Here is a 14,085-nt window from a genome sequence, read left to right as displayed (position 1 = left end):
GGATTTTATAGGCTTTCTGTTGTTTCTCTTGTTAGAGTCCAGCTTTAATCCATGGTGGTCTGATAAGAGATAAAATATCTTAATTTCCTACTATTTGTTGAAGCTTTCTATGTGACTGAAAATATGGCCAATTTTGAAGAAGGTTCGCTGCTGAGAAGATATATTCTTTTGAATTTGAGTAAAATGTTATGTAGATGTCTGTTAGGTACACTTGATTCATAACATCAGGCTCATTATTTCTCTGTTTAATTCTTGTCTGGATGCCTTGTTAATTGATGAGAGTGGGTGTTGAAGACTCCCACTATTAATGTATGGGGTTCAATGTGCAATTTAAACTTTAGCGATGTTTCTTTTACAAATACGCATGCCCTTGCATTTGGGCATAGATGTTCAGAATTGAGATGTCATCTTACTGGACTTTTCCTTTGATGAGTATGAATTGTCCTTCCCCATCTCTTTTGATTAATTTTGGTTGAAAGTCTATTTTTATTAGATATTGGATGGTTACTCCAGCTTGCTTCTTGGGTCCTTTGCTTGGAAAATTTTTTTCCAACCCTTTACTCTGAGGTTGTTGAGATATGTTTCTTGTATGCAGCAGAATAAGGAATCCTGTTTTTAAATCCATTCCATTAGCCTGTGTCCTGTTCTTAAGAATTTGTATCCATTGATGTTGAGAGATATTAATGACCAATAATTGCTCATTCCTATTATTTTGATGGTGGTGGTGGTGGTGTGTGCTTTCCTTGTTTTTATTTTATTTTATTTTTTTTTTTTGGTTCTTTTTTTCGGAGCTGGGGACCGAACCCAGGGCCTTGCGCTTCCTAGGTAAGCGCTCTACCACTGAGCTAAATCCCCAGCCCCTCCTTATTTTATTTTTGACTGTATGGAATTACTTATTTCCTTTGTTTTCTGGGGTTTAATTAACTGCCCTGGATTGGAATTTTTCTTCCAGCATTTTCTGTAGGGCTGAATTTGTGGATATATATTGTTTAAATTTGGTTTTGTCTTATAATACCTTGTTTTCTTCATCTTTTATTGAAGAGTTTTGCTGAATATAGTAGTCTAGGTTGTCCATTGTGGTTTTTTAGAGGCTGCAAGACTTGCAGAGTCCTGCAAGTCCAGGACTTTCTAGCTTTTCAAGTGAGTCTTTGCTGTAAAGTCAGGTGTAATTCTGATAGTTCTGTCTTTGTAGTATTTTTTTATTGGTTCTAGTTCCATGTTCAGATATTGAACAATTTTATTTCTTTCACACGTTTAATTGTATTTTCCTGTATGTCTTTGAGGGATTTATTTGTTTCCTCTTTAAAGGCATCTACCTGTTTGATTTGTATTTTCCTGTATTTCTTTAAGGAACTTATTTGTTTCCTCTTTAAATGCCTTTATCATCATTATAAGATTGAGTTTAAGATCATTTTCTTGGGTTGGGGATTTAGCTCAGCGGTAAAGCGCTTGCCTAGCAAGTGCAAGGTCCTGGGTTCAATCCCCAGCTCCGAAAAAAAAAAGAAAAAAAAAGATCATTTTCTTGTGTTTTGGTTATGTTAGCATAAGCAGGGCGATACAAAGTGTCACGCCTACTTCGGCCGGCAAGGAAGACGCTACACGATTGGATCCTTGTCAACAGCCTTTATTGCAGGACACCTTCATTGCTGATACGGGGAACCACAAGCGGCAATCACGCTCGCCTTATATACACAACAGTATGCTAATAATCTCTCAGGGATTGGTGGGGCACGGGTCACCCCACTATCACCCCACTACTTGTCCTCCAGGGATTGGCAGAGAATGAATCACCTCACTAGCATGGTACTGCCCCTCATTAGCATATTAACGGCCAACTGACACCAGGTGCAAAACCTGCGCATGCGCAGTACTGTCGTTCACCACTGGAGGGCGCCCTACAATAAAGTTGTCATTTTGCCTTGATTTTTGTTGATTATGTTCTTATGCTGGACTTCAGTGACCTCGTTGTTTCAGGATGTTCCTGATGTAGCAGCTGTTGGGAAGGTGCAGTAGACCTGTGGTGGATAGCCTTGGGACTCAGGAGGGCAGTGCAAGTCTCCTAGCAGCAGACTGTGCCCTTGGAGACATGGCAGGTGAGGATTTGGGGCAGGGGGAAACTAGTAGAGAGAGGGCAGAAAAATGGAGCTCCTTGTGGGGGGAGAACAGCATGCTGATCTTAGCAGGTGGGCATGTTCCAAAGGACTGGGCAGCCAGGGGAATGACTGCAGAGAAGGGAGATCCCATCTATCCTGTATGCTTCCAGATCAGTAGGTCTGATGAAGGTGGGTAGAGAGATGACAGATGAGAATATCTGGGTGTGCTGCTGGCTGTGGGAACCCAGATTAAGGACGTCAGGACTTTCTAGCTTTTCATGTGGGTAGGCTAAAGGGTGGTATAAAACCCAAGTAGAGTGAAGAAAAAAAGACATGTGAGTTAGGGGGTGACAGCAAAGGATGAGTTTGGGGTTTAGGTTTAGTTTGATTTGGTTTGTTTTTTGTTAGAGAGAACAGGAATTGTTCCTGTTGTTACTGATCCAGGGATTTCGATATGAAGGCAGTAGGAACCAGGCTTCTCTGGCATAGCAATAATTATACACAAAAAGGGGACAGTTGTGAACAAGCCTTGTGATGTCAGGTTAAAGCTAGATGTGACAAGACAGCTCATGGCTATCTGAATGAGTAGATATGAATGTATCCATGGCAGGTCCAGAGGACAGCAAGCACTGTCTTATACTCTCAGGGCTCTGGATTCTAAGGCTGCTGTCTCCTGCTGGCTGCTTCCTTGTTTAGCAGGTGTTGCCGTGCTGAACAACCCCACTAGGGCCTTGTATTCTACCACATTGAGTACTTGCCCACCATGTAGTCTCAGGGACTCTGTAACATGGCTGTTGTCCAGATGAATTAACCCATGAGGCAGAACAGCAGGCATCAAAATAAGGGGAAGCAATTAGATGAAAGGTTTTGGATATTAGACAAGATCTAGCCCCTTGTGAGTCCTTTAATGTAACTAATTTTTTCAAACCTTATTATTAATGATTTTTAAATGCTTTAACCTCCAGAGGTGGTGGAAAAGAAAGGATATGGGTAAGTAGACCTGTTTAGAAAGGTTCTTTGGAGCAGCTCCTGTCGGTGTTGTCTGGAAATCGGCAGTTCAGCTCACAGGTCAGCAGCAGCAGCTCGATCCCCTCACAAACACTTCACAGATATATCGGTTGTCTGGTCTAGTAGAGTCAGGATAACAAACAGGAATCCACAGCAGTGGGGCTACCTAGCAGGAACAGTTAGGAAGGAGGGATTTGGACCAGCAGGGACATCTGGAGTAGCTTTCGGCTGTGCCTCTCTCAGCAAAGCAAAGATCAGCAAAAATGCAAGAGCAATAAACTTTGCACAGCTAGCTCTATAAGCTTAGCCCAGTCTCCTCCACTGTCCATGCAGTCCTTTCTACCCTCCCTTCAAACACCACGTGTCCTCCATGGGTCTTGTCTTAGCATGTTTCTTATTTCAGCATCTGTGTCTGTGTCAAACTGACATCTCTACCAATCAGCCCGAGTCTGAGGAAGCAATAAGAAACTGCAGCACACCACCAGAAGGTTTTTTTTGATGCATTTCTCTCTGTGGAGTCCTGACAAATGGAGCTCAATATGCAATGTAAGGTGGGCCAATACATGCATGTGTTAGGGAAGAATCCTTTATCACATGTCCTTTCATGTGCTTGCTTTAGTAGAACATCCTTTCTCCTGTGTCTGCTTCAGTGAAGCATTCCTTCACGAGTTTTTTCACCTGTGTCCACTTTGATGACACATTCCTGTCTGCCCCAACAAAACAACATCCACCACAACTGACTTTCCAAAGAACCCCTCAGTTTCTACTTCACTCTAATGCTAATTTGGGATGTCCAGTCACAATAAGTTTTGTCAGTCAATGGGCCGACAGTCTGGCTACTTCCTATCCCTGTGTAGTATGGGGACCACGGGTCTAAGCATAGTCAGCAGCCCTGTCTGATTACTGGCTGCAAATACATATTTTGGTAGTGGAAGAACATTTCCAAGAGTAGAAAAGAATGAGGATCCTTTAAGCTTCCTTGAAAGTGGGAGGCAGGACTCTGGATCCAGGTGTGATAGGTGCTCAGTGCCTTGGTATGGGTAGGATAACTTCATAAGGATCCAAAGGTCTGGTGACCAAGAAGAGGGAGCAGTTTATTCCGGATAGAAAAGTCTTTTTTAAGGGCCATCCTGTGGCATAGAGCCTGAGTACCCACATTTTCTGTTTCTTATAGCCAGAATTTTTTTTTTTTTATGTTCTTGGAAGTGAAGCATAGCACTTTGAAGAACAAGCCAAATAGCTTCTAAAAGGACCAAGATTTTGTTTTTTATGTCCTTTTCCTCTAGCACTGAGAAGCCCTCTTTCTCTATACATACTGTGGATATGCATGGTAAGGAACGGTATGGCCATTGTCTGTCTATGGGGTGGCAGACTTCCTTTTTCCCACATGAGAGACCAGGTAAGATGAATTAGCTCTGTTGCCTGGGCTGAGGTCCCTGGCCCTAAGGCGTGGCCCCTCATTCCAGTTAAAGCAAGTATTGAGGGATCCACATACCCGGTATCATCTTCAATGAAGCTGCTACCACAGGGGGATGCCATCTTGAGATGATCATGGATGAGGACCCTGTAGGTCCTCATCAGACAAGAAGGTAGCAGGGTTGACGCAAGTGACATCTTCCAATTGGACTCAAGGCTCCCAACATAGGGCTTGGTCTTGGGTCACACAGGCATGAATTAGACAACCAGCATTCTGATGTTCCTCAGAGGAAGGCCTCAACCATTTAGGGCACTATGAAGATAAGATACTGAGCAAGTTAACTTTTTTCTCTCTTTCTTTCTTAGACTAGTAGTTCCCACCCGAGTTCTTGGACAGGTGGGTGGCTACAGGGTCTAGTGGTTTGGATGGGTATGTCATAGGCTCCAAATTTTTGGAATAAACACCTCTTTGTACTTCGCTCCACGAACAAGTGAAAAGGTTTTGAGATGTCTGGATGCTAGGGCTGGAGCCCAAGTCAGCTGTTTCCAAAGCTTCCAATGCCTTTTGCTTAGCCTCAGTACAGATTGGGCACTCACTTTCCTGTTTGTTCTGGTGTATAAAGGTGTGACTATTCCCACAAACTCTGGGATCCTAAGTCAGAAATACATATAGGAACCTGGAAGCTCTCAAACCTGTCTCTTGGTGCATGGTGCTGGGATCTGAAGGGAGGTAGCAACCCCACTATAGGACAGGCTCCTTTTGCTTCCCCTTACCGGGCAGCCCCTGATGTACAATGCAGATCTTCCTGAGCTGACATGTGTAGCTCAAGTTCTGTAAGTATTATGGTATTTCAGGAGGCCCTCAGTGGCTGTTTATAATCTGTGTTTGTTTTAGAGGGTAAAAGGAAAGGGTGTGTATGTGTGTGTGTGTGTGTGTGTGTGTGTGTATCATACATAATACACTCATAATACAAATACACACAACACACACACACATAATCCCAGGCAACCTCTGATGGAAAGGGAAGAGGTCATCACTTAAGTGTCTCATCAAAGAAAGTTGGAAATCTTTTAAATCTTTGGGGCAACTTGATACTGGGTTGCCCTGTCACCTACCTTTGGGTCAGTACATTCAAAAGATAAGTTTACTTTCTTCTGCTATGGGAGACTGAAGAATGCATCTTTCAATGCCAAGACAATGTATACCTGTTTCTTTGGAGGAATCAGACTCTTGAGCCTGTATGTGTTTGGGACCATAGTGTGGCTAGTAATCACCCTCATGACTATTATTTTTCTCAGATTTTGGAAAAGTCTATGACCAGAGGTCCCAGGTTTCCTCACAGACAGGAGAGTGTGTTTCAAGTCTGTCTCAGTAAGCCAGGCAATATAAACTACAATTTCCCTTTTGGTTTCCAATGTCACTGAGCACTCATAATCTGATAAGGGCAGCTGTTCTGGATAGATGAGCTTGGTGTTAGAGCAGTCCTTAGGGGTTGATTTCTACCCTCAATTCTGGGAATCTTTGTTATTAATCTGTAAGATGTTTCTTCTTATCGGGAGCATGACTTTCAGTTAAGAGATATTCTTCTGACAGGACAAGACACCAAATTTTGCTGTGTATCTGTAGTCTAACTGTAACTCGTCAATAGAGAAGAGGAGGGTGGCTTTCAGTTTATCGGAAAGTTCTTGTCTCTCAGAACAAACTAGACCTTTTAATAGAGCCCTGGCACCCACCATTTCACTCAAATGACCAACCTTAATTTCTCCAGTTATGTGACAGATGATACAAAAATGTTTCTGAACATATGGCAACAATACATCCAATCTACAATATGTTCTTACCCCAAATGATTCATCTGAACCTAATTCCCTTGGACAGAAAATACAATGGATAAGTGCTGGGAATGCAGCTGAATGAGCACATCCCAACTATGCACAATGCCTTGAATTACAGCAACACTGAACATTTAATAAAGGACAGAGCAGAGCCAAATCTCTATATTGGAGTCTCCTCAAGATACATACATTAAAAAACAGGACCATCTGGAGGCCAATGGCAAATTTCTAAAAGTCATAAAAGGACAACAACAATTGTTAAGGACAATTATGGTACAGATGACATGCCATCTTGGCTAATGAAGTAAGGGCCAAAATGTCATATCTACATTTTTTTTTTTTTTTTTAGAATAAAGGATCTCTATAAAGCAAAAGCTGAACTTGAAGTCACTATATAGCTAGGTTTGCCCCCAACTCTTGATCCTTTCACCTCGCCTTTACTATTACTAGAGTTCAGGGATGTATGGCCGCACCCAGTTCTGAAACATATTCTTAATGGAATCTAAGTGAGGATCCAGAAGTATGCTGTTGACTATTTCAAATTTTCCAGATGGATGAAAAATTTCACACATGTATTTTTAATAGGTGTCTTAAATTTGACTGTTTTTGTTAATGTGTTAGAGGAAGACCACTTAAACACAGTGTATAACCAACTACAGGTCTTTATTCCAGCCAGCTCTGAATACATCGAAGTTTCTGGGATTCAAGTATACCCCAAAGCGCTTACAATAAAACCCACATTCTGTTATTGTGCTCAGCAGCTGCAAGGGGAGCTTTTACCTTAATAGGCAGTTTAACAGAAGCCAAGATAAGCAGATAGCCAGAGGGGGAGGTTTAAATACACAAGCCATTTAACTGAAGCCAAAATAATAAATCCAATTTGATCTCTGGTTCCTAGAATAGAGTTGTGCAATTTTCCACAAATTCTACATCAAGAAAATCAAATTCTAGTCAAACCTGAAGTGGCCTCAGCAAGAATAAAAGATGGAGGATCCTATGGACTTTCTTCTCCTATTACAAATGTATAGTTCATGTTCATTTGTAGGCAGAAAACATAAATAGTAGGATTTTTTTTTTTTGAGCTGAGGACCGAACCCAGGGCCTTGCACTTGTAGGCAAGCGCTCTACCACTGAGCTAAATCCCCAACCCAATAATAGGATTTTACCTTTTGAAATTTTAATAAATTTCACAGTTAGAAAGTACTTACTCATCAATAACTGAGTTTTTAAAATCTCCACATAAATATGTAAGGAATGGATTCACAATTCAAATCCTTTCATGTTCTTTTTCATCCATTAGATCTATCCAGAATGAAGTTATTTAAAATTTAAAATTCATTTCATTTATTTTGTGTATATGAGCACACTGTAGCTGTCTTCAGACACACCAGAAGAAGGCATCGGAGGATCTCATTACAGATGGTTGTGAGCCACCATGAGGTTGCTGGGATTTGAACTCAGGACCTCTGGAAGAGCAGTCAGTGCTCTTAACCACTGACCCATCTCTCCAGCCCCTTAAAATTTAATAGTGGGTGAATGCATGAGGCTTTCCTAAACTATCTAAAGTACAATTTTGCCTTTCATGTCAGTTATACTTTTAAATCTATTTTATAGAACATCAGCATTGAACAAATACCCTCAAGGGTTTTGTTATCTATTATAATCCTCCTGCCACAACTTTGCCTGGTCCTGTGCTGCCCAATTAACAAATTATGCAAAAAAAAGGTAAACATTCGGTCTAATATCACAACAGCCATGTGATGTTAATGGTGACAATGAAGACATCTCAGGTAAACCTGGTTCCAGTAACTGCTCTCCTTAAGTTGACTATCCTGGGTAACTATTGATGAATTCAGTTTATACAACTAATAAGAGGAGAGTAAATCAAGAACATGATCACTACCCTGTATTTCTGATATTAAAAGGCATTATCAACAGAGCATCTCTGAACAACCAACTTCCCACACTCTCATTCTAAAGGGTTTCTTGGCACCAAGAGTATATGAATACTGTGATGTTCACCAGATCCTAGGACAGCTTGGTTTCCACAATTTTTTAAGTAACAGAATTTCCATGCAATGATTTTTTTAGATGCATAGGACTCCTGATGATTTGGATTTCCTGATGTTGTATAAGCTCATCATTTATAAGAAAGGCTTTTCCTGAGTCTTCCCAATCACTGGGTTTCAGACCTATATGGACTCTCCAATGAGCTTTAACAGCTTATTCTGTAAATGTCCCCACATTCCTTGCATTCATAGTGTTTGACACCAGCATGGATTCTTTTATGATGAAGAAGACCTGAACTGCAATTGAAAGCCTTTCCACATTCTTTCCAGTGATAGGGTGTCCTACCAGTATGAACTCATCACTGTGCATAAAAGATGAACTAACTCTAAACATTTTGCCCCTTGTTTATAGTCATAGAATTTCTCACCAGTAGGATTCTCTGATAAACAGCTAGCTTAGGATTACTAAAGTTTTTTCTACATTCCTTACATCTTAAGACATGATATTAATATTAAATTCAGAATGTCAAACCAAGTTTTCTATTCAACTTAAGGTCTTCCCACATTCTTAGTTAAGATTCTTCAACAGTGTGACTTCTTCGATATATTTTATCACATGTACTTTCTGCATTCTTTATATTCATAAGGAATCTTGCCAATATGAATTCTGAACTGTCTAAGAAATTGGTAATGAGAGTGAAAAGATTCCCCACATTCCTTACATTGAAAGGGCTTCTCACCAATATGCATTCTCTAATGAATTCAAAGGGCTGTTCCATGAACAATGTCCTTTCCACATTCCTCACCCAGAAAGGATCTCTCACCAGAATAAATTTTGCAATAAGGTTTAAGCAATGAATAAAGGCTTTCCCACACTCAATACATTCATATGATATCACACCAGCATGAATAGCCCAATGTTGAAAAAGGCTAGAATAAGCTTGAAGGACTTCCCACATACCTTGCATTTAAAGGGTTGTGGAAAAACTCTGCTAATTAAGGTTGAAGTCCACCATGACTGGCTAGCCTCTGGGCTTGGCACTCTGTGAGACACTTTCTTAGTAGGGATTCTCCTCTGACTTTGGGGAATTCTACATCTCCGTGCACACCTCTATCTGATGTCATGTAGCCTCAATTAGATTACAGGATCAAGTTCTTTTCTCCTGATAAAAACTGTTCAGCAAAAATCTGAGATTCCTGGAATGTTCCCCAGGCTAATGAGGCAAATTTCAGGGACCCTAAGCCCTCAGCCAATGACCTTTGCCCATCACAAGTATCATTACCCTCAGTCCCCCCAAAATTTATAAGCCTTGAATCACCCTAAGTAAAACTGATCTACTTCCTAATAGCTGGTGCCAGCATGGTCATTCACCACATGTACTCGCAAGACTGTGGACTCCCCAGATCCCATTGCCTTCATGGACCACTTTGGCCTACAACAGGAGGAGGGAGACCCACAAGGGTCTTTTAATTGTAGTAACAATTTTATGGATATTAAGCTGGCTGGAGAGATGGAAGGCTTTTCCATATTCTTTATATTCAAAAGGTCTCTCATCATTGTCAGATTTCTGATGACAAATGGGAAGCATTTTAAGTCTAAAGACCTTCCCACATTCTTTATACTTGAAGGGTTTCTTTCCGGTATGAATACTGTAACGCTCAGTAAAATCTGACCCTTCCAGCAATACTATCCCAAGTTTCTTGCACTCCTAGGGTCTTACATCGGTATGAGTGAGCCGATGATCACTAAGCTGGTACTTATGCCTGAAGACTGACTCGCACACCTTACACTTGAAAGGTTTTTCTTCAATGTGAGTTTTCTGATGATCAGAAAGGTATACCTGAAACCTAAAAGCCTTCCCACATACATTACATTCAAAAGGTTTCTCACCAGTGTGAAAATGCTGGTGTTGAACGAGGTGTGAGCCGGTATGGAATTTCTTGCCACATTCCTTACATTCAAATGACTTCTCTCCAGTATGAATGGTCTGGTGCTGAATGAGTTGTGCCAGAAGAATGTAGGCCTTTCCGCAGTCGTTACACTGAAAGGGTCTCACATGAGGATGAGTGCGTCGATGTAAACTAAGCTGGTACCTACTTCTGAAGGCTGACCCACACAGCTTACACTTGAAAGGTTTCTCTTCAATGTGGGTTTTCTGATGCTCAGAGAGGCATGCCCGGAGTCTAAAAGCCTTCCCACACACATTACATTCAAAGGGTTTCTCACCAGTGTGAACTCGCTGGTGCTGAACAAGGTGTGGGCCAGTATAGAATCTCTTGCCACATTCCTTACATTCAAATGGCTTCTCTCCAGTATGAATCCTCTGGTGCCTTGTGAGCTGTGGCAGAACAGTGAAGGCCTTCCCACACTCCTTACACTGAAAGGGTTTCTCACCAGAATGAATTTTCTGATGTTGTATGAGGTTTGAGCGCCGATTAAAGGCTTTCCCACACTCGCTACATTCAAATGGTTTCACATCAGCATGAATAAGCCTATGTTGAGCAAGGTGGGAGACACATTTGAAGGACTTCCCACATTCCCTGCATTCAAATGGCTTTGTACTTGTGTGAATGGTTTTGTGATGCTTAAGCCTGTCGGGAAAGGGAAAAGCCTTTCCACATTCATTACATTTGAAAGGTTTGTCACCACTGTGAAACTTCTGATGTCTTGTAAGTTGTTGGAGGAGTCTGAAGGCCTTCCCACACTCCTTACATGCAAATGACTTCTCTCCAGTATGAATCATCTGGTGTCCATTGAGGTGAGCCAGAAAAATGAAGGCCTTTCCACATTCCTTACACTGAAAGGGTCTCTCACCAGAATGAATTTTCTGATGTTGCATGTAGTATGAGCGGCGTTTAAAGGCTTTCCCACACTCATTACATTTATATGGCTTTATATCAGCATGAATAATCCTGTGTGCAACAAGGTTGGAGACACGGTTGAAGGCCTTCCCACACTCCTCGCATTCAAATGTTTTCTCACGTGTATGGATGGTTTTATGGTTCTTAAGCAGGTCAGGAAGATGGAAAGCCTTTCCAGATTCATTGCACTTGAAAGGTTTCTCACCACTGTGAGACTTCTGATGTCTTGTAAGCTGTTGGGGGAGTCTGAAGGCCTTCCCACACTCCTTACATTCATAGGGTTTCTCTCCAGTATGAATAGTCTGATGCTGAGTGAGAGTTGACCTACAACCCAAGCACTTCCCACACTCCTTACATTCATATGCTCTTTCTATATTGTGAGCAAGAGTCTGGCAGGTATAAGGAGGCGTTCCTTCCTTGTTAGTAATCCGTTGATCGTCATCATCTTCTTGAGAACTCTGTAGTCCCTTGAATGTACAGTTAGGCCCATTACTAAACCTGGAGTCCCAAAAGTCAAAAGTTTTATTTGATTGCTGTAAGCTCTGTTTAGATATATTTCTATTATAACTATGATTTTTACAAGACATATTTTCAGCATCATAATCTGCCTCCAAATCTGAAAGAAAAGGAGAAAGCAAGAAGACTTTATTTTCCTGAAACACATATACAAACATAAAATATTTTCCTGTAACATAAAATCTATTAAAATAATGGCCAAACCCTAAAGTACTTTTTTTTTGAGACGCTGAATGGGAACAAAGAAAGCAGCAGTAAGCAAAGTTTGTGTAAGACAATACTATACTACAGTACTACAGTAGGAAAGGTTGGAGATGAGAGGATATGTCTGTTTAACAAGGTTATAACTGTTGAAATAATCTTATGTGCTTATTGGCATCCTACCTGAATGACACACTGGTAAAATCAGACATCCGCACCAGGCTGCCCTCAGGGACCCAGCTGCAGCAGCTTATAGCATTAACCAGAGCCACCTGGTACGCCAGGTGTGCCAGTGCAGCGAATAAAAGGTACAACCAACTCAGATGTCTCTCTCTCTCTCTCTCTCTCTCTCTTTCTCCCTCTCTCTCTCTCTCCCCCCCTCCCTCCCTATCTTATTCATATTCTCTTTCCTCTCTCTCTCTTCCTCCCTATCTGACTCTACATACCCAGTCTGAGACAGCCTTCTACTGTCCCCAATCCCCCAATGACCTCTTACAGTATATCAGTTGTGTGGTGTCATTTTTACTGACACGCCTTGGCACAGGGCTGCCAAATTTACCAAAATCTTACCACTTTATCCTAACACAAACCCTTTCACAATGGTTTTTGAACCAAATCATGAAGAAAAACAAAAAAACAAAAAAAAAAAACAAAAAAAAAAACAAAAAAAAAACCAACCTACACCATACAAGCACATAGCATCTGTCATGCTATAAGAAAACAGGTATGGACTCTTTACAGAAAAAAAAAAAAAAAAAGAGGTAAAAATCTGTCATGGTGGTGGTGATGGTGGTGGTATGCAATTGTAATCCCAGCAAAAAGTAGCCTATGATAGAAGCATCATGAGTTCCAGGCCAGCATGAACTAGATAGGGAAACTGAGTATCAGAAAACAAAAACAAACCAAAAAGAAAATAGAAAGAAACAGGTAAGCTAACTGCAGATCTTTGCCTATCCCTCCTCTCCTCCGAATACAATTCCCTAATCTCGTCCCAAGCTCTGTAGCAGATCACCTAGTGTAGCCTCTCTTTCATCCCTGCTCCTGTGTCCAGTCCATCACACAGATCCACACCTCCAAACCTCCTTCTCCCTGCTCACTGCTTTATCCAGGCCCCCAAATCCAACAGGCCTTCCCTGGAAACCCAAATGCTATTTTGGTCAGTGAAACAGGTAGGCAGGCCTACTGCAGATCTTCACCTCTTTCTCATTTCTCTAAGCCCAGTCCCCAGTTTCATCCACAGCTGTGTAGCAGAACATCTGAAGGAGCCTCTCGTCACTCTGTCCTCTTCCCAGGAGACTAAGCCGAGCTTAGTGGAAGACCTGTTTTCCTCCTTTTTATGGACTATTCAACACACACACACACACACACACACACACACACACACACACACACACACACACACCCCACTCCTAGCCAATTCTGGCTCTAAGTATTAGCTGCCAATACCTAGAAGCACATTTTATCCGTGACTCCCAGTGTCTACGCCATTCAGGATTCCACAAGAATGTCCTCCCGAGTAGTACACAGCTACCACACTCTCCTAAGAACCAGAGGGAACAACCAAGGAACAAAAACCACCAACATAGACACGACCAGATACTGGCACTTAGAATTACAGTCTCCCAAAGGCAGATGCCTAAATTTCAGGAGGGAAAAAAATACAGATTAAAAACTAGGACAGTATGTTTGCACCAGAGCCAAGCAACCTACAGCAGCCCCTGAATATAGCAACACAGCTGAAACAGAAGAAAAACATTAAAATAGCTTTTTATAAATATGATAGACATTAATTAAGAAGAGGAAATCTATGAAAACACAAATCTTGGAGAAAATGAATGAAACAATTCAGGACCTAAAAGCACAAACAGTCGATAAAGGAAACCAAAACTAAGATATATCTGGAAACAAAAACCTTAGGAACTCAATCAGGAACCTCAGAGACAAGCCCCACAAACAAAATATGAGAGATAAAAAAGAAAATCTTGGTAATTGTAAATACAATAAATTCCTGTACAGGGCTGGAGAGATGGCTCAGTGGTTAAGAGCACTGACTGCTCTTCCAGAGGTCCTGAGTTCAAATCCCAGCAACCACATGTGGCTCACAACCATCTATAATGGAATTCAATGCCCCCTTCTGGTATGTC

General features: G+C 41.4%; 1 protein-coding gene across 5 annotated transcripts in view; it reads right to left on the bottom strand.

Moving 5' to 3' along the window:
- The window catches only part of Zfp780b (zinc finger protein 780B), a 49,270-nt gene that overhangs the window by 21,168 nt on the left and 14,017 nt on the right, over positions 1–14,085 (bottom strand). For 2 of the 5 annotated variants that reach the window (XM_063277707.1, XM_063277708.1), the window contains exon 5: positions 10,254–11,840. In XM_063277707.1, the coding sequence (XP_063133777.1) occupies positions 10,254–11,840 (1,587 nt within the window). Of the gene's footprint in view, positions 1–1,610; positions 3,268–6,997; positions 11,841–14,085 lie in introns of those variants that run through there. The other 3 variants (XM_063277703.1, XM_039100844.2, XM_063277705.1) reach the window with 2 other exon arrangements.

The sequence above is a fragment of the Rattus norvegicus genome, chromosome 1 (genome assembly GCF_036323735.1).
Source record: "Rattus norvegicus strain BN/NHsdMcwi chromosome 1, GRCr8, whole genome shotgun sequence".
In the NCBI taxonomy this organism is placed as follows: domain Eukaryota; kingdom Metazoa; phylum Chordata; class Mammalia; order Rodentia; family Muridae; genus Rattus; species Rattus norvegicus.
This window is presented reverse-complemented; position numbering and strand designations above follow the sequence as displayed.